General features: G+C 60.3%; 1 protein-coding gene across 3 annotated transcripts in view; it reads right to left on the reverse strand.

Annotated features, from left to right (window-relative positions):
* Positions 1-19,588, reverse strand: part of PRKCD (protein kinase C delta) — a 28,936-nt gene extending 9,348 nt beyond the window's left edge. The window contains exons 1-7 of one of the 3 annotated variants that reach the window (XM_057706281.1): positions 19,378-19,588; positions 15,985-16,098; positions 3,573-3,706; positions 2,582-2,781; positions 1,250-1,310; positions 914-1,076; positions 784-815 (exon numbers count right to left, since the gene is read on the reverse strand). In XM_057706281.1, the coding sequence (XP_057562264.1) occupies positions 784-815; positions 914-1,076; positions 1,250-1,310; positions 2,582-2,781; positions 3,573-3,687 (571 nt within the window). In that variant the 5' untranslated portion in view covers positions 3,688-3,706; positions 15,985-16,098; positions 19,378-19,588. Of the gene's footprint in view, positions 1-783; positions 816-913; positions 1,077-1,249; positions 1,311-2,581; positions 2,782-3,397; positions 3,512-3,572; positions 3,707-15,984; positions 16,099-19,377 lie in introns of those variants that run through there. The other 2 variants (XM_057706282.1, XM_057706283.1) reach the window with 2 other exon arrangements.
* Positions 19,589-20,253: the final 665 nt, after the last annotated feature.

Genomic DNA, 20,253 nt, shown 5'->3' on the forward strand with positions numbered 1-20,253 from the left:
CAAGCAGCTCCTAAGCTCTCTCACTCTCCCTCCCACCACACACACACACACACTGACAGACGCACCCCAACATAAAGACACTCGGACACATGGACACAGCATGTGTAATAATGACAGGGCTTCTTACATAGAATGCTTCCCATGCACCAGCCACACTTAAAATACAGCTTTACATATTTTATCCCACTTGATCCGCACAATGACTCTATTATCCCTATTTTACAGATGAGGAAACTGAGGCACAGAGAGGTTAAGTAACTTCGTCTAAGGTCCTACAGCTAGGAAGTGGTAGAGCTGGGATTCAGACCCAGACAGACTGGCTCCAGAGCCTGTGCTCACCACCGCCAGCACACACTGCCTCGTGCTCGCACCGCTGTGGAGAAGGGTGTGCTCGTACGTGTGTACCCAGATGCACACAGCTCTAAGGAGAAGCACACGTGCGGCCAGGGATGTGCTGGCAAAGGTCTAATAGCCTCTCTGGGGGGAGAGAGCCCCGACGTGCAGCCCTGGCGGATTCTGTGCCTGTCGTCCACGGGGGCCTATTTCAGGCTGCCAACGTGACGTCACTGAACAGGAGGCATCGGGAAGAGGCACGCCAGCTCACAGACGCAGCCACCGTCCACACACACACTCCCCCATGGAAAGCCTCACGTGCACACACTCACGCGCACACAGGCTTCACCCAGACATGCTGTCCCAACACAGGGACACAGGCTCTGCAATGAACGCAGGCGGGCACGTGCGCACACACGTGTGTACAGACCGGGCTGTGGAGACACTTACGCCTGCACTTGTAGCCTTGCTTGTTGAGACCCCTGAAAGGAAAGCGTCCAGGTAGGGTGAGCGCCGGGAAGCGCCGGCGCTGGGGGCCCTCTCTCCCCCGCCCCACCCCAGCGGGCACAGCCAGCCTCACCAGACAAAGTCTCTGCACACAGAGCAGAAAGTGGGCTGCCCGAAGAAGGTGGCGATAAACTCGTGGTTCTTGATGTAGTGAATTTTGGCCTGTTTGATGGCTCCACGGCGGTTCATCGTTGGGAACTTGGCCTCGTCTTCACCCCGCATAGACTGCTTGCAATCTGGGGGGCCCGGTGGCGGCGAAGTCAGCCCCAGCCCACGGGAGGGGCCACAGCCCTTCAGTCCCTCCCAGGGCAGTCCTGGACAGACCGCTGTCAGAGGCTATTTCCTTAAACCTCCGTCCTGGCTCTGGCCTCTGAACCTGCGTCACCAGTCTAGCTAGGGAGGGGCTTACCTATGTCTTCCAGGAAATACTGCACAGACATCAACACCTTGGCCTGGGGCTGCAGGTCCAGCTGCAGGGGTGAGGGCGGGAGAGTCAATGAGGGCGGGCCTGGGCCAAGCCAGACTCAGAACCCGCCCCCATGGTTGGTCCCTCAAGGCCCAGGGAGTCCTGGAGGCCTAGCAGGACACCTGTCTGCCCAGAGTGGGCAGGGCCCCACCCCTGAGCCCCGCCCCCACCCCTCACCCAGGGGTATTATTACATTTGGGGAAGTGAAAGGATCCAGCCCACACCCAGCTTGGCCACATGGCCCCGGGAACAGAGTGGGAAGGGAAACTCCCCACCCTCAACCCCGGCTGCCTCCTTCACAGGGATCTCAGAATGGAGGCACCCCATCCCCCCACACAGACACACGCTTGCTGACACAGCGCGCTGGTCCTCTCTCTCTCCATTGGGGGGCTTGGTCTGTCCAGTCTCCTCACACAGACTGGCTTGTCCTAAGGGCAGGACCCTCAGCTCCCCCAGGGCCGGTGACTGACAGTGTCCCTTGGGGTAGCGGACAGGGAGCACAGCAGGCGTCTCTGCCTGATTCTTCAAGGGTGGGTGCAGCCTTAGGTCAAGCTCTCTCTCGGCCCAGTTCCTTCACCCCTCACTGGAGGCTGAGTGAATCTCCCTGGCCGCAGGTCTTTCCTGGCAAGGACACCCTGGCTGTAGGAGCCCACAGGTAACCCCAGAGGGCAGGAATGCGCTGCCAACACTGACACCACAGCCACGAGGGATGTATGGCCACGTGCACCTGCAGGGCCCAGGTGTCAGCAGGTGAGTGGCAGGCCATGGGCCTTCCCCTCCCCCAGGCCCCCTGCTGTGGAAGATCATAACTGGTGCTCCCCGATGCCTGCCCAGGCATGGAATATCTGTGAAGATTCCAAACAGAACTGGGAATAATGAGGGCCTCTGAGAAGGGGGACCTGGTGCCAGGGCCAGGACCCACCCTTTCACACAGCTGGAGATGTTTTACTACGTGCACATCCTGCCTCTGCAGAATTACAAGGGTAAAAAGCGGCTGCGATACCAAGGAGGGCTTTCTTTAGCACCGCTTACGTGCCAGGTTCTGCAGTAAGCCCTTCACATCCAGCTGCTCATTTCATCAAAACTACTGACCCCACGGAAGTTCTTTTAGTAGCTTCTCCTTTAGTAGATTCAGAAACAGGCTCAGAGGGGCTAAGATCTGATGCATCGCAGGACCGAGATTCGAACCCAGGCTGTCGGCTGCAGAGCTGCCCCAGCGGCTGGGTGCCCTCGGCCGTACCCACTCACGTGCGTGACTGTGGCTGTGCCCCTCACCCAGAACTCAGCCTTGCCGTTGTTCTTCTTGCAGCGCTCGGCCAGCACCGACACACCCACCGTCACCTCGGACACTGGCTCCTCAGCAGCTCGCATCAGCACGATCTGGATGACGCGGCCCTCGTAGATGTGGGCATCGAACGTGGACTTCCACTCGGGATACATGGTGGGCTTCTTCTGCACCAGCGTCTTCCCGCGCTCTGCAACGGGCCAGGCAGGCAAGGTTGGGCTAGGGCCCCTCTACGTCTCCCTCCCGGGCCTTCCCTCAGCCTTCCATCATGTGGAATCTGCCTGCTCTCTCCCCAAGGGCCCAAGTCTCCACTCCTCAGTCCTCAGGACTGGCTCTGCTCGCCTCACCAGCCCCATCTCCCTCACAATTCACTGCAGAGCCCAGAAATGCTGGCAGTTCCCCCCGGGCACCCCGCTAGGTTCCACCCTGGGCCTTTGCTCCCGCTGTTCCTTCTTCCTGTGACCCTCTTCCTCCAGGCCCTCTTAGATGTCACCTTCCCTTATGCCTTGACTCAGTGAACACTGCTGTGGGCTCCCACATGCTAACCGCGGTATTGGAGGCAAGGAACGTGGTACTGTCCTCCTAGAGCCCTGGTCTTGGGCAGAGACATGAATCAGTTCACCCCTCAAGTGAGCATTGAATCACAGCTGTGGGTCAGTTGTTCTAGACCCGCCCATGGTCAGGTGGCCTGCTCCAGTCTAAGGGTCGGGGAAGGCTTCCTAGAGGAAGGGACAGCTCAGCTGAGACATAAGAGATGAGCTAGGTTCACTAGGTGAGGGCAGAAGCAAGAAGGAATGGCTTCTTGCCTTGAGATGCCTGCTTCTTCCAGGATGGCCTCCCTGACTGCAGCCTGGGATGGTTCCTCGTCTGGACTCCTCTATCACAGGATTCACCGTCTGGCTCCTCCTGACTCTGCACTCCCCACCCCGCTGGCTGCTGCCAGTGGCTGCAGCACAGGTAGGGTCCAGCCTCCAGCTCTACCTGTGCTGAGTGCCTCCTTCATCTTCACAGCACAGAAGGGCTGGCTTGCCTCGTCCGCGGCCTGCAGGGAGCCCAGCTCATAGGAGTTGAAGGAGATGCGCAGGAACGGTGCCATGCTGGGGCCTGCAGCGGGGCTGTGGGGACAGAAGGCGTGAGGCAGGCAGCAGGGACAGCCCTGGGAGGTGGTCAGGTATCCGCTCCCCCCAGGACTCCCACAGCACTGAATTTGCCCCACGTGGTGCTGAAAATGCACTAGTCCTAGTCGCCAACGTTAAAATTGAGAAGTTGTATGTCAGACTAGATCTGTGGCACCCCTGGTGAAACTGGAAGATGTGACACAAGCCCACTGGCACCGCCCCCTTTGCTGGGCACCCCTGCCAATCGACTCCAGTTCAGAGGCCCCCTTTCACTTCTCTCCAAATCCTATCCAGGCCCTGGAGGCGCGTGAGCCTGTGACTCCCACATCATTCACTGGGGAGTCAATCATTCAATGCTTCCTTCAACACCCAATGGCTGGTACCTCGTACGTGCTGGGCTCCAGCACCTCAGTGCCAGCCAAGATGGGCAGGACAGCACCTCTTCCTCCCTGCACCCTGCCCCATGCAGCCCTCCTTGGTTTTCAAAGTTTGTTTTTTGCTCATAAGTACCCAGGTAGACAAGTAGGGCCAAGGCAAGCAGTAGGGCCAAGATGATCACCCCCACTTTTCAGATGGGAAATTGAAATCCTGAGGTTGAACCAGAATCTAAAGCTAGGATTCTACTAATTAAGTACCCACTTTGTCTGGGGCCAGGCTAGGGAAAGGCCTCATCCACATCAGCGTGCCGGACACTTCTGAATCTGAGCTCCTTGGGGTCAGGCCCTCTCGCCTACCTGGAAGGTTGTCTGCACTTTCAGACTAATTTTTTCCAAATATAAAACTATTTTAACATGGAATGTAACACTGAATTTGCTTTTTAAACCACACAGGTTGGCCCCACACGCCCCTATTCTTCACAGTTCCTCAAATCGATGATGACTGCAGGTGACCCTGGGGGTCTTCCAGCTTGTCATCGTGGAGGATGCTCAGCCGGGCAAGCCCACAGGTGCACACTCGTACACCTGCAAGGACCCTGGCTCTGGGTCTAGGCCCCACAGGCGGAAGCGCCACAGCTGTGGCTGCAGGGACGCTCGTCAACGAACATCCACGTGTATACTATTCGCTCCAACCTGAACATGTCGGCACAGAGGCAGACTCAGACATGTACCCCTACCCACGCACACACCTGTGTGCTCGGGCAACTGCCACCCTGGCCCTCGGGACAGCTCCCCCCATCTCTTCCACACGGCCGCAGATCAGCAGCCAGACCTGCTGGGAGCTCCAAGCCCAGATGAGCTCACAGGAAACACTGATCTCAGCCTGCAGCCCAGCCCAATGGCCCGGCCAGTCCTCTGAAGCCAGCGGCCCGAGTAGAGGGGAGGGACCACGCAGGGCAGACTCCACCATGTCCCCTGCCTGGGCCTGGCTCCTACTCAGACGGGTTAGAGTGGGTGTGTGAGCTCACGTCTGAGACCAGCCAGGCCAGCCACAGTGACCACTCAGCAGGCAGGGAGGGAAAGCCAGCTGTGGGCTGCTGCCGCCTCCTCCCTGTGCCCAAGCAGGCACGAGTGTGCAAGCTGGTGTTAGGGGGAGGGGGCGCCACACCTATGGGTGTGACTACACAGCCATGGAGATGTGTGTGCCTGCAAGGATGTGTGAGTGGGTGGCAGGCAGCGGGCACTCAGTCAGTGCTGAAGTGGGAAGCGAGCTGCATGGGCCTGGCCGGGAGCATGCGTAGGAGTCTGGGTGGATGTCCCAAACTTCTAGGAAAAAGGACATCGTGCCCCCCTTGCCACCCTGTGTGGCCTGGGGGTCCAGAGTGATCAGCAGGGCCCCCACACAGCACACATCTGCCACGTGTCTGCGTCCACATCCCAGGGCCTGACCCCCAGCAGACGTGGCTCAGCCTCACGCTTCCCAATGGGATAACCTGGAGGCCCGGGTGGGGCCATGAGGGACTTCCTGAGTGTCTCGGAGGATGAGTGGGCAGGTGGGCAGGGACAAAGGAGGAGCAGTTGTGCTGCAGGGGACTGGGCTCCTACGGGAGAGGAGGTCAGGGCAGCCCCAGATGGCAAAATGACGGTCAAGTTGCCCGCATGTAAGACCCTGTCGCCCACACTGCCTTGGCTGTGGGACTTTGCGGGTCACTCGGCCTGAGTCTCAGTCATCCCCACCCTCCAGTTGAGGAACGGTCCCTCGCTGCAGGGCTGTCACAGTGATGAGAACTTGTACAGGACGAGAGCCAGCACCAACCCCACAAGCCTCAGGCTGGGGGCCTCTTCCCACCATCACCCCTTCTTACCAACAGCACCCCGCTTTCACCTGTGCACCTTCCTTCACCTCTTACAAAGTGCACTCACATTCCCACCACCTCCACTCCACGCCCCCCACAGCCCGGGAAGACGTGGTCCTGATAACTGACCCTCACCTCTCAGATAGGAAACCAAGTCTCCAGGAACAGAGCTGCTCATCCTGGAGCAGCGGGGGGGGGGCCCCAACACCCGCCGGCCAGCTCCTCCTCCCCTCGGGGCCCAGTCCAGGTGGCCCGTGGGCTCCGGGTCACCCAGTAGAGCCATCCGTGGGGCCACCCAGGGCTGCGAGGCAGGGACAGGGTCATCAGCTGCCCTCCAGCTCTGCAGCACACGCAGAGCAGCTGCCGCTCGTAGTCAGTTAGAAGCCGCCGGAGGGGAAACCACAACCACAGCAGGCCCCAGTCCTGGCCCCGAACCTGCACAGCCAGGCCGCAGCCACGAGAGAGAGGACCCACGGGCTGCCCTGGGGCTACTTGGCAGGAACCCTAGGTTAGCTCACCTAGCCCCAACTACCCAGGACTAAAACCAGAGCACGGGCCCCGGCCAGGTTCTACCACCTCCTCCGCCGCAACTGCACTACCCAGACCCCCAGAGGCAGATAGACACCACAAGCCGGCATCTTCTTCCCGCGACGGCCACGTGACCCCGAGAGAGGTCTTGGGCCCCCTGCACACCAGGATCCCCCGCACAGCGGAGCCAGAGTTGCCCACCTACCTTGCAGAGCATCTGAACACTGGTGGGAAGGCCAGGGGGTGAAGTGATGGCACAAAAGCAAGGTGGGCCAACTATTTATAGCCCCATGCAAATTGGCTCAGGCCCATAGGCCCCAAAGGAAGGCCACTGGCTCAACCTCATCCCCTCTCTGCAGGGCCACGGAGGTGGCAGGGGTTGGACTCCACACAGGCCTCCATGGGGACCAGCTCCTTGGAGCCAGCTGAGGCCAGCCAGGCCTTTCCTGACCGCCTGTGGCCTCCTAGGCTCTACTCTCCTGCTTCTCTAGCCCACAGCGCAGGCAGCCCTGTAGCAGGGAGCACTGGACTTGGAGTCAAAGGGCCTGGGTATGAATCAGTGCCCTCACTGATAAGAACGATCACCCTTCTCTGAGGCCAACACATACCAGACCAACCTTGTAATGCCATTAGCTCACTTTATCCCTGTGCAGTTCCCGGAAGTGGGTATTTTACTGATGAGGAAACAGGCTCAGAGAGGTTAAGTGACTTGCCTAAGATCACACAGCCGGTAAGTGGTAGAAGGGGGATCTGAATCCAGGCCTCCCTAATGTTGCAGCCCACATTTTTTCTGGTATGCCAAGTCAGGAAGAGGAGATGAAGGGCAAGACGGGGCAGAGGCAGAGATAGATAAATGTGCTGGGAGCAATAAACACAAATACATCCATAAGGACAGAGAAGAAAAAGAAGAGGGGTGACGGCACCAGGAGACAGGTCCCCTGTGCTTGACCACCCAACCCCCTCCAGGCTGGTCCTAGGCCTGGCCTTGGCCCCCACTACTGTACAAAGAGGGTGGGACAGACCCCTAAACTGCCACCTTTTCTCCTGTCCCAGCCATTTGGGACAGACTCCAGTTCTCGAAACCTGGGGAGGGTCTGGCTGGATCCTAGCCCCTGGAGACGAGGGCTTGCTGGCCCTGCTCCCCACCCTACCCTAGACCAACAGTAAGGAAAGGCAGGGCCGGGCCAGACCAGAACAGGCAGCCTGCCCCCTCCAGGGCAGCCGAAGCCTGCTTCCAGCCAGTCGGGGGCAGTGGGCCCTCGAGGAAACCAGTGTGCGCCACCTGAAGCTCCTGGGGCACGGAGGAAAAGTATGCACGTTACACATCCGCATGTGTGCGTGAGCGTGTTCCAGTAAAGGGGCCGGTGCGGGACTGAGGGGCGCTCTCAGGAACTAGAATGCATTTTCTCATTTTTCCACAACAATCACATATAACTTGTTAGATAACAATTTTGTTAGAGGTAAAAATAAAACCCACCAAGCCAAAATATCTTCCAAGAGATGGGCCTTCAGAAACTGACGTGTGCCTCTCCTCTTTGTACACAGGGGGGACCTGAGGACCGGGTCCTACAATGAGGGTTCCCTGGCCCCCAGAACTGGCTGGGACCCCTCCACCCTAGTCCTTCCCTGGCATTTGATTCTGCTCACAGGCCACAGGGTGATGTTTCCTGGACAGAGGAGCAAAGCAGGGCTCGAGAAGAAAGGCCCTGGGCAGGCTGCTCTCGGGGAGAGTGTGAGAATGAAGAGGGAACATCCCTCACAAAGTCTGCCAGGGGGACAAGAGCAGGCAGGCTGAGGCCAAGCAAAGCAAGGGTGAGTGGGATCAGCTGAGGCCCCTAGTGGGTCTAGGGTTTGGCTCCCTTGAACAGAGGGGGATACACCCCGCCTGTGCAACCCTCCCCCCACACAGCCGCCCAGCCTGGGGCAGCCCCTGCCACCTGCCCATGGAAGGCACCCCCTGCTGCCAGACAAGGCTAGTGACGGTGGCAGCAAAGCAAAGTGGGGCAGTGTCTGCCTAGGCCCTCTAGGGACACAGACCCCGCCTGGGCGGAGCTCAAGGGCCAACCCACAGCGGTGCTGAGGGATGAACGGAGGGCGGCGGACACAGCAGGCCCTGGGAGTGGGAAGGAAGAAGAGTGAGAGGCAGTGTGATTGCAGGAGGGAGCAGGGCTGGCCCAGGCAGCGTTGCAACAAGGCAAGGGGGCTGGGCGTGGCAGAAGCTGCAGGGCAGGGCAGGCAGGCGGGTAGCAGCTCAGCTGGGAGGCTGGCTTCCCCAGATGGCCTTCCCAGACGGAAGCAAGTTAAGGAGGCCACAGGGCTTTCACAACCCAGGAAGTGGGCTCAGCAAGAAGAACAGGAGGTGGGGGAGGGGAAGGGCGAGCAAGACCCAAGGCCCTTCCCCCAGGGCCTGTGCCCCAGCCCCCACATCCTGGGAGAAGGATCAGCCACCGTCTCAGGTCATGGCCAAGTCCCAGAGGAGGGGATGCTCCCCACACCTGCTCCCCTGCAAGACTAGCCGAGATCCGCCAGCCGAGACTCCTCATCCCCTCTCTCAGCCGCACAGACCAACCACTGCTGTGGACTCTCCTCCCCTTCCCCAGTGACCCCTACTACCTGTCACCACTCCTGGTCCCTCCCTGCACCATTCTGCTCACAGCTCGCAACCTCCTGGGCTCCCACTGCCCTTGGAGAAGGCCCATACCTCAGCCTGGCCCTGGCCTGCTCTCCACCTCAAGTCTTACCCCTGGCTACTCTGTGAACACGTGCCTCACTTTCCGGCCCCCCTGCTTTTGTACATGCTGTTCCCTCGGCCAGAATGTCCCCCTGAATTCCTAGATATCCTTACAGATTGCTCCGAAGTCCAGCCCTTCCCTCCCCACTTGCCAGGAAGCCAGCTGCTCCTCCATCTCCTGTGCCCCGCCAGCTACCCTGCGCAGGTGTCTGGAGTCACGCTCAGCAGAGGACCTGGGTGTCTGCCTGTAGCTCAGCCTTCTCAGCTCTGGTCACACATCTGACTGTCCTGGGGACATTCAACACCGCCACTGCTGGCTGACCAGGCCCACTGATGAGAAGCAGAGGTGAGGCCTGGGCAACACAAGTGAACCTTTTGCAATTGTCCTTCCCTCAGAACCAATGAAACACCAGGCTTTCCCCCCAGGAAAACCCATGCCTGTGGCGACAAGATTCTGCACATGATAGGGTGGGGGCTGTAGGTCTCGAAGGCCCAGCCTAGCCCCAGGTCACGCCCTACTCAGGCCCAGCCAGCAGGCGTCACAGTGAGAAGACACACCAGGCCCGTGGCACTCACGGCCTCACAGGGGACAGTCACATAAACGTGTAATTACAGAGGAGATGACTGCCGCTCAGGCAGCGACAAGGGCTGGGGTCCAATGGGGGCCGGAGGGGCCTGTCGGCGCGTGGGGTCGGGGATGGGGGCGGGGGTGGGCGGGCGTGGATGCTGCCTCAGGAAGGGCTTCAGTCGGAGAGACTGAAGTGCCACGGGAGTGCCATGGGAGTGCCACGGGCCGTCTGGCCAGAGGGTCTGGAAGGGTAAGAGGGACAGGCCTTGGAACCCTGGCTACGCCTGGCTCACCCTCACCCCGGGCAGCACGTGCAGGGTGTGGGACCTGCAGGGGGGGAGCAGTCCACACCAGGCACAGGCCTGAGTCACTCAGCGGGCCTAGCACTGGGAGAGCCCTGGGCTCAGCCAGAGGGAGGGCTCCAGGTACCCCTGAGGGAGGAAGAAATCCCTTCACAGTAAGACAGGACGAGGGGCCTCTGTGAGGAGCCGGGGTGGGCGGTATGTCAGGGCCCTTCCCAGAATAACCACACATGTGTGTACACACGGGCACACCCAGCAACCCACCGTTACACGTGGGGAGCCCTGCTCGCAGTTGGACACACACACACACACACACACACAGAGCAAGTAAGCACAGGCACAAGGCACACACACTCCTATGACAGCTCAGTGACACACACACCAAGAAACACACCCCTGCTCACCGGCCATCACACGTTGCCAGACATCCAGGCCCACACAGATCACACAGGACATGCACACCCTCACGCGTCCACCCGCACAGAGAGATCCGTGTGCACACAGGGCTCCGCGAGCGCAAAGCGCGCACACGGGCACAGACACACTCCAGGCCGGCAGAGGTCAGCTCACAGGCCTAGAGGGACCCCCGTGTGCCTGACTAGGGTCCGCCACCAGAAAGTCAAATGCAGCTTTTTCTACTGCAGCCCGTGGGGCTCAATGGCTGGGGACAGGGGAGGGAAGGGCAGCCGGACATCAGGCAGGCTGGGCCTCCCCACTGCGGGAGGCGGAGAAAGTCCCTCCCGGCCCCGGGCAAAGTCCGAAGCACACAAGGGAAGGAGTGGGCCGGGCAGGCTCATCGCTGGGCAGCCTCCCCCTGTCTGAGGGGGAAGTCCGTGGAGGTTGGGGGCGAGGCCGGGGGCAACACCTGACAAAGAGAGGGCGGGTAATTCGCCCAAAGCCACAAAGCCCATGGGGCAGCTCCCAGGGTGGGGCGGAGAGGGACTCTCCGGTTCTAGCCCCGGAACGGCCCGTCTGGCCTCCATTCTTCAGCCCCCTCTCTGTGCACCTCCTCCAGAGTCCCCGTGATCTTCCTTACTGCCAACACTAGCCTTCGTGTTTGGGAGAAGGTGAGACGGCCATCCAAGGCTCTGCCACCCATCCCCACAAGGTGAGCGGGGCCCAGGTGATGCCTGCCCACGTTCGGGATCGGGAGAAAGCTGGAGAGGGGCAGGACCGTGGTGTGCATCCCACGGTGGGCAGTGAACAGAGCAACTGGAGAGCAGGGGCTGGCTGTGGGCTGCACAGGGCTCGCTCAGGTCGGGTCTGCCCTGAGTGCCCTGCGAGCTTGGCCGAGGCACTGTGGCGTCATCTGTGAAAGGGAAGATCCTGCCCTGCCCAGGAGGTGGTGCTGAGTGTGGCAGCTGGACTGGCATCCTTATCAGCGTTGTCATCCCCACACCAGGCCCTCTCCCCACCTGCCCCACCGCCCACTTCCAGCTGTCTGATAGCCATAGGGGCCTCCAAACTTCCTTAGATACGTGGGTAAAGGGGCTCTCTCAAGCCACCCAGCCCTGTGGTGCCCGGCTCTGGTCTGCTCCTCTGGAAAGAGACCAGGCTGGGCAAAGACAGCTGAGTCCACTGGCAAACCCCCCCACCAGCTACTGTCTCTCTCAGGACCTCAGTCTCCCTATATTGACAATGGAGACCTCTCAGCTTTCTCCAGCTCTGATAATGAACAACCATGCAGTTCTCCTCCTACCTGCCCCCAGCCCCAGCAGCCCACAGCAAGCAGACATCTGCTCCAGCCTCAGGCCTTGGCGACTGGCTACTCCACTGTACCTGTTTACCCAACACAGCCATAGACATGATCCAAAGCTTCCGGGGCTGTTGTGAAAACAGTGGCTCAGCCACCACAGCCTGCCCTCCTGGGGACCTTGGCAGGGACCTTCGAGGGACAGCCACCCCAGCCCTGTACCAGGGCCTCTCAAACTTACCTACCAGACGCCTGCTGAACCGTCTCCTCTCCAGTCTGGGCTTTATGCGCTTTCGACTCTCAGCTCTCAGGACTTTCTGCCCAGACCCTCCTGAACTCCAGGACCCCCAACCTCACCACATTTTGGAGGTGCTCAAACATGTCCAAAGGAAGCCTACTGACATTCTCCACGCAAGTGCTCCTGGTCTGCTAGCAGTGCCATCACTCAGGCCAGACACCTGGGGGTCGTTTCCACCCTCCCCTTTCTCCCCCCACAGCAAGGCTATCACTTCTGCCTCCTGTCCATCCGGAAATTCTCTCTTCTCTCCATCACTGCCCCACCTGGGCACCATCGCCTTCCTCAGGCCTGTTCACTACCCTCCATCCTCTGCTCTGGCCCCCACGCTCCCTCTGCCCCAGTGATTAGACAGGTCTTTTAAGACAGTAAAGCAGATCTTGTCACCCCCTGCTCAAGTCCCCAGTGTTTCCCATTCCCTTCTGATGAGCCCAGATCCCTCTCCCTGGCCTCCTGGCCATACCCTGCCCTGCTCCTCAGCCCCAACCCCAGCGACCATTTTTGGTTCCATAAACAGCCACGTTCCTTTCCGTTCAGGAGCCTCTGAGCTCACTGTTTCATCTTCCTGCTCCTCTCCCAAAACACACACTGGCTCCTTCTCATCATTCAGGTCTCAGATGGACACTTCCTGATCTGCCCATTTCACAGATGAGGTGACTGAGGCTCAAAGTAGTCCAGTCCCTGGCTTGAGTACACAGCCAGTAAATATCAAGCAAGGATTTGAAGCCAGATCTGTCTGATGCCTGCAGAGGTCTTGCACCTAAACCTTCAGGATGCCCTCACTCACACTTCTAGCCCAGGTCCCTGCCCATCTCCCGCCCTCCAGGCTCCGGGCTCCTGCCTGCCTGCTACACCACTATCAACACCACTCCATGCCCAAGGCCCTCAGCCCCTCGGCCCTGGATAGCAAAAGCCAAAGCTCCGTCCAGCCCTCACTGGGCGGACCCTATGCGTGTCCCTGGGACAGGCAGGTCCCTGCCAGCGGCTGCCACATGGCAAGGATGTATACATGGATGTGTGTAAGGGGATTTCCAGCTCCCCCCACGCCTCCAGCCTCCATGAGCCCCACATGTCCGCCCCCTTCCCCAGCACAAAGGCCAACTCCAAGGGTCTGAAGGCAGGCTGGCGGGAGGGCTCACCAGCCACCCTCTCACCTCCAGCCTCAGCGTTCCCAAGCCCCATGTCCCACAGGGGGCCAGAGCAGGGGAGGGGTCTGCGGGAGGTCACGGGGGCAGCAGGCAGCTGCGGCCTGACTTTCCCTTCCCTGCAATCATTTGTCAGAGCTATGTTTTTCCCTTTGAAAGGGAGTGAGGGGGAGAAGAGCAGGAGGGGGCTGGGCCCCTGAGCGGGCACAGCTGCTCCACCCTGGAGTTCCTCTCGGAGAACGCAGAGCCTACTGAAACAACAGAACCCTCCTTGCCCGGCGGCGTTGCTGCTGGTGGCAGAAAGGAGACCTGGCTTCTCAGGTGGGCTCCGCATCCACTTGGCCCTGTGACATTGGGCCTGTGCCCAGGCCATCAGATGACAATAATCCCATCATTAGTACCGCTTGCTGTTCTTCAAACAGTTACCATGAACCAGGTGCTGAGTGCTCTATACAACTACAGTTTCTACTCCTTAAACACAAACGGTGTGCCTGGGCACGCTGCGGGCTACTTTGCATACATCATCCGTTGCTTCCAGCACAACCTGGAAAAGGTGGATGCTGTCACGGTCTCAGGTGTCAGAGGGGGACACCGAGGCACTGGGTGTCAACGCCACTTGCCTGGGTCCATTCATACGGCTGCTTAGAGCTGCCTAATCCCAGAGATGCAACCCAGCTGATGTCACTCACACACACGGGGTCATCCCTGCCTGAGCTAATGCTCTGAGCCTCAGCTTACAGCCGGGAGGAAGAGAGGAGCTGGGGTCGTGGGGGCTTCGGGGGACTCAGTGGCCTCAGCACCCCCACCCCACTCCTTGAGTCTCTGTCCAGGCCTGGTCGGTCAACCTAATCCACTAGCGAGACACTGCCCCCCTCGGAGGCAAGACTGGGGTGGAGCAAGCCACAGATGGAGAGCTGGTCAGTCCCACTCTAAAGCCACTTCCTGGGCAGCCCAGAGGAAGTGAGCCTCCGGAAACACCTCGGACGGTCTCTCCTCGGGCCCAGGCCTTGGAAAGCACACAGACCGCCCCAGGAGAAGACCCCTGCCTGCCTCCCAGTCCCCAGGGCCCAGCAGCATCACGTACACCAGGCACAGACCTGAAGGGGACAGAGGAGCTGAGAGGGACCCCCACCCGCCTGTGAGCACCCCCGCCCCATGACCACAGGCAGCCCACTTCCTCCTCTGTGGCAGCAGCCACAAACGGTGCCAGCACAGCTGACGTGGCCCCTCCCCCCCACTGTTCCCCCCTCCCCCCTCGTGCCAAGCCCTGGTCAGCCTGGAGGCCTGGCCCAGGTGGGCAGGATAGCTGGTGAATGCCTGGGAAGAGCTCACCTCCCAGTATGGCCCTGTCCCCTGGAGGGCCTGTGGTCACGGCCACACCTCAAACCTCACCCTCAGTGCCAGATGCAGGCTAAGCCATGACCCTGACCAAGGACCCCCCTTTCCTGACCCAGAATGGGCACAGTGTGGTATGTGTGGGCAGGCGTCTGAGTGCACCGATGACTGGGTGAGTGTCTGTGTGCGTGTTTGAGCGTGCCTGCGGGTCAGTGCATGTGAACACCTGTGTACGTGTGTGTGCAGGTGTGGTGCGTGTGTAGGCACTCGTGGGTCTGTGGGTATGGGTGCCAAGTGCGGCTCAGCTTCTGTCTCCCTGCGTGTGTTTCTATGTCTATGCCGGTGAGGTAGGTGAAGTTTGAGAGTAGAAAGTGGGCTGGTGTCAAGGTTAAGTAATTGAACTCAAGGAATGAGGCTCAGTGGTGGGTGGGAATGGCCCCCTGACCTCACATAGCAGAGCCCCCCAGACAGCCAATGACACATCACTTCCTTCCCACCAGGTTTGAGGGGAGGCTGCATAAACAGAAGACCCAGTGAGACCCTGCCTTTGTCCACTCCAGGAGTGAGGGCCCTGACCTCCTGCCCTCCCCTCAAGGGGGAGCCCAAGCCCCCACCATCTATTCACCCTCAAGACCTGTAGGTAGAGGGAGAGTGAGGGGTTGATCTGGGAGGACTCCTGGGGGAAGAACACCTTTGCTACCCTGAGCACCCCCCCAGTGCTCCCCAGAATCCTGTTCACTGGACTTTGGACACTCAGTGGGTTACTCACTCTTACCCACCGTGATGCGGGCCGAAAGAGGCAAGTCTGGCCCCAAAGGAGGGAAGTTTTAGCTTTATAAGGGGCCTGAGAGAGTGCAGCCTTCCCCAGCATTAGAGACTCCCAGCTCACCCTGAATCTGGGGGCTGGGGATTTAGAGTCTCTCCTGGTGGCCCCAGAGAGGCCAGAGAAATGGCAGAACGGGGGTGTGAAAGAGAGCTTGGTTGTGCCAGGAGCTGGGAGACCTCGTTCCATTCCCAGCTCAGTGTCCAACCCCTACAGGGCCCAAGGCAAACCTCAGTTTCCCTCTGTGATGACAAGGACAGCCTGAGGCAGAGAAAGGGGCCATGGAAAAGATACTACATCCACCCTCACCCTGGCTTAGACACCCCTCCTCTCCGACTGACCAGCACAGCGCCACCACTCCTGGCACCAAACCACTGGTGGGCCCCAGGCCTCTGAGCTCCAAGGCCAAAGCCTTCCCTGGGCCAGAAGCCAGTTCCAGGCAGGGAGCTCTCAGGGGCAGGACTAACTGCTACCCTCTCTGTTCACCCAGGCCCCATACCCAGATCAAGGACTCTGTGTGCAGCCCCACTCCAGTCCCAGGGTGGAAGGGGAGGAGCCCAAAAGGAAGGCCATCCCTGCACACTGTCCATCTGTCCATCTGCCTGAGAGGACATCATCTTACCTAGGGCTCCTGGCTCCCCTTTGCCCGTAGTCCTGGCTCCTGCTGCCACCCCTGCCACACAACCACCACCAGAAGTAGGCCCGCCGCCCTCACTTGGGCCAGTTCCCAGCAGACCTGCAGGAACAAGAGAAAACAGCTGAGCCGGGAGGCGCCACCAAACAGGCTCTCCCCATCAGTCAGCCCCAGCATGGCCCACATAGGCCCGGTTCAGCCTTGTCTAGTTCTGAGACCTTGGCCTCTTTGGACCTGGCTTCCTTTTCTGTGAAATGGGGTATTGAGCCCAGCTTTTCCAGGGCACCGCCTATGTGGCCGCTCCATGTTAGGGGTCAGGACACTATGTCTCAGCGCTTGGAGCACTTCCAGACTACAGACACAGCAAGAAAGCTCTTCCTAATCCTCTTGCCTTCAAGAGCCTACCCTGTGGGCTGGGAGACCTAGGCTACAATCAGGTACCACTGCTTTGTGGCCTGGGGTAACTCCTCTGAGCCTCAGTTTGTCTCATCTTTAAAGTGGGGAGACTACATTTCCCCAGGTGGTACCAAGTCTCCAATGATGCGGTGTGCCAGCTGCTATGCTGAACTCACACTGAGAGTGCCAAATGAATAGTGACACTTTTTTATTCTTTGTTTTGCACCTTCTAGTTCAGGTGTTTCTCTCATTACTGTTGTGCCCAGTATACAGCTGAAAAAACTGAGGCCCAGAGAGATCCTAGAAGGAAGGAACAGCAAGGGCAGCAAGGTACCCTGGGTCTCCTGGCTGAAAGGCCTGAGCACCTTCTCTGCAAGCCAGGCTAGACCTCCACAAAAAACTCTCCTCTCCACATGTGAGCCCCCCCTTCAGCTGAAGACCCCCATCACCACTCCCCTGGGGCCAAGGCATACCTGAACTTTATCTTTTTGTCTGCATTTTAAGTTATTTCTAATTTTAAACTCCAATTAGCTGTGCCAGCTAAATGGTGTCAGCGGCCTGCAGTCACAGCTTCGAATCACCCCCACTACTCTGTCCCCATCACTGCTGCTGAGATTGGCAGTGGGTATCATGTGGGCTCAACAGGGCTGCATGCAGGTGGGGTCTCTGTCAGCCACCTTCCCTCCACAAGCAGTTTGGTCAAGGCGATGGGAGGGGGTAACAGATATGTCACGGGCAGGAAATTGGGTTGGGACTATCTGGGCTTTTATTAGCTCCAGCTCCCAGGAGAATAGGGACCATACAGTTTGGGGGAAGGTGAGTGGTCACCTAACAAGACTTAGCATGTGCTGAGCTTTCACTATGGACCAAGGCTGTACTAAAGGACCTCTGACACAGCACTTCTGGTCCTCACAACTCTCTCCACTCTGCAGATAAGGAACCCACCTTAGAGAGGCCTCGTTCCCAGCTCTTGTTCTTAAAAGGCACAGTGAGTATTTGAACCCAGATCTTTCCTGGGTCCAGAGCCCTAGGTCTTGGTCACAACACTGTGACCTCAGGTGTCTGTGAACTTGGAAGAGTGGAAGGAAGGTGAGAGATGGAGGCCTTCCCCATCTCCCCAGGAGCCAGGGCTAGGCTTAAGTGGGTCACGTGCACATCCACACCCTCATGGCCTCCCACATGCGCACGCGTGCGCATGCACGCGCGTGCTCGCACACACACACACACACACCCCAGGGCTCTCACCTTCCCTCCCAGCACTGCCACCCCAGGGCACAGGCAATACACACCTTGTCGCATCGCCTCCTGCTACTGACACCCACGCCCAAGCACTCTCAGTTCCCCACAATCACAATGACTCCCCGAGCACATCCTCACAGTTTCATACAGTCAGACTGTGAGTCTCCCACCAGTCATACGCTCAGCCTCGCCCCCAGCCAAACCTGTCACATGCCAGATCCCTCATACCACCTTATAGCCAGGTACAGCTGCCCAAACACCTCCACATCTCTCTCTCTCACACACACACACCACACACACACAACTGCCCTCTATCGGCCTGCCCACCACACCCCAGCTCAGTCCACAGCAGGAACGAGGAAACACAAGGGACCAGTCCCCTCCCTCAGCGACGAGGTCAAGCCTGGTCACAGAGGCTCGGTGGCAAAGAAGAACATGTAAGTGCACACACATACACACACTTATACAGACACTCACACATGAGCCTGGTGGGCTGACACTTAGGGCTGTGTGTGCTCATAACCAGTGGGCCACTATGACATACCCAGTGTGCAACACGGGATCTTCCAGGCACACGGGTACACGCATCCCAACACAGAACATAGTACAAAGAACATAGTACACACATAGCTGCAAAGGGCACACAGAGCCTCAGGACACTCAAATAGACATACACACAGGCAAGTCACACATGTTTAAGAGGACACACAGGGTCAAGTCCCAGACCCGGTGACAAAGACCACACAAGGAGACAAATACACAGCACACCCACATGACAAATAGAGGCAACTCAGCGGAAGACAGGGTCCACACACATAGGGTAGGGGCCAGAGGAGAAAGGAACGTCCCCCCTCTCACACCAAATCCTTCTGACCCGGTTCAAGTGGGCGCCTCAGTGGGGCCCTCCCCTCCCTGACAAGGACAAATGCCGGAGTTGGGGAAGTGGAGCAGTTCTGACGGTGCCCACCTTCATGCCTCCCCTCTCCTGGCTGGGCCCCCACGGGGGTGGCATCTGGATGGGGAAGGGGCCACTGGAGAAGGGGGCTCAGGAGGGGCGTAGGGGCGGGACGGGAAGGGGGGCTGGTGGAGGCTGCAGCCACGCCTAGCCCGGAGACAGATGGGGAGAAAGACACAGAGACTGAAAGAAGAGAGAGAGCAAGAAGGAGGCGCCGCGCCGGCTGGGCCGGGCAGGGTCCTAGGGGCGGGAGGCGAGGCCCAGCGGGCGGCCTGGCCTCAGCTCCGTGGTAGAAAAGGAGAGGCGGCGGACAGGCGGGGGGCGGCGAGCGTCGGCCGGGGTCGCCGCTCCCGGAGGACGCGATCTAGGGGGTGGTGGGAGGTACAGTGGGGGTGGGGTGATGGGGCGCAAGGGAGGCGAAGGGCAGCCGGATGGGTACTAGGGAGAGGCGGACAGGGGAACATTGAGGGGCTGGGGACGGATGGACGGACAGAGGGGCCCAGAAATTCGGAAGGCACGGCGGACCCTCGGAGGCGCTGGGGGCACACGCGGGTAGAGCAGGGCCGGGAGCAGACGGACGAGAGCCCCTCGGCCCCTACCCCTGGACACAGGGCCAGACAGTCGGACTGGGGCACGGAGGCACCGGCGGGTCTCGGAGCGCGGCGGGACCTTTGCCGGCCGCGGCTCAGTTTCTCAGTTTCGGAAACGGGAACCGGAGCGGGGAGGGGAAGGGAGGGGCGGCGCGCCCTCGGGGCTGCCCGATCCCACGTCCCGGCCCGGCCCTCACTCACCTCCGGGCGCAGCGCCAGGCGCCAGGGGTCGCGGTGGCTGGGGTCCGGTTCTCCGCGCGGCTCCCGGGCGCGCGCGCGGATGGGGTCGCTGCGCGCCCGACCCGGACGGGCCCGGCGGCCGGTGAGGTACAACCCGGGCCTCGGCGCGGCGGGCGAACGCCGGGGGTCGCTCGAGGGATCCCGGGTCCGCCGCCTCTCGCTCCCGCGCAGCGGCACACGGAAGTGCGAGGGGGCGGGGCGGCGCGACCTCACCCAGGTGCCGGCCCCGGCCGCGGCCCCGCCCCCGCCCTGGACCCGCCCCCACGAGGCCCCGCCTCCTTCGGCGGCCGCCGGGGGTCCAGCCGCTCCGCTTCCCCTGGCCGGCCACTCAGTGTCTGGGCCTCTCCGCCCGCCCTGGCACCCCTCGCCCCTGCCCGCCATTAGGGCACGTCCCAGCCCTCAGAAGGGGCCTCATTTTCTGGAGGGCGCTCTCCGCACCCCACGCCCCGCACACCGAGCCGGGGAGGCGCCGGCGGGGGTTCCCCAGCTCCCAGCGCCGGCGCCCGGGACTCCCCGCCCGCCAGCTGGCCCGTCTCGCCGGGCCCTCGCTCTTTCTCTTCCTGTTGGCTGGAGTGCGGACGCGGCCGGGCTCGGTGCCCGCCGCCAGGCCGGCTAGTCCCAGCCCGGCCGCCGGAGACGAGTGGGAAGACTTCAGGGCAGGAGGTTTTAGCTGGTCCACCGCTGCTGGTCAAGCGATTCTGGGAGCAGCCCCTATCCTGAACCACCAGTATTCCTCCCTCCTGCCCCTGCTTTTCAGAGTCCCCCATTGCCTCTAGGAGGCTCCTAAGCTTCCTTTCCAGACTTAGAACTTGGTTGTCTGGCATAACTCATTCATTC

Source organism: Hippopotamus amphibius, chromosome 13, assembly GCF_030028045.1.
Source record: "Hippopotamus amphibius kiboko isolate mHipAmp2 chromosome 13, mHipAmp2.hap2, whole genome shotgun sequence".
Classification (NCBI taxonomy): Eukaryota; Metazoa; Chordata; class Mammalia; order Artiodactyla; family Hippopotamidae; genus Hippopotamus; species Hippopotamus amphibius.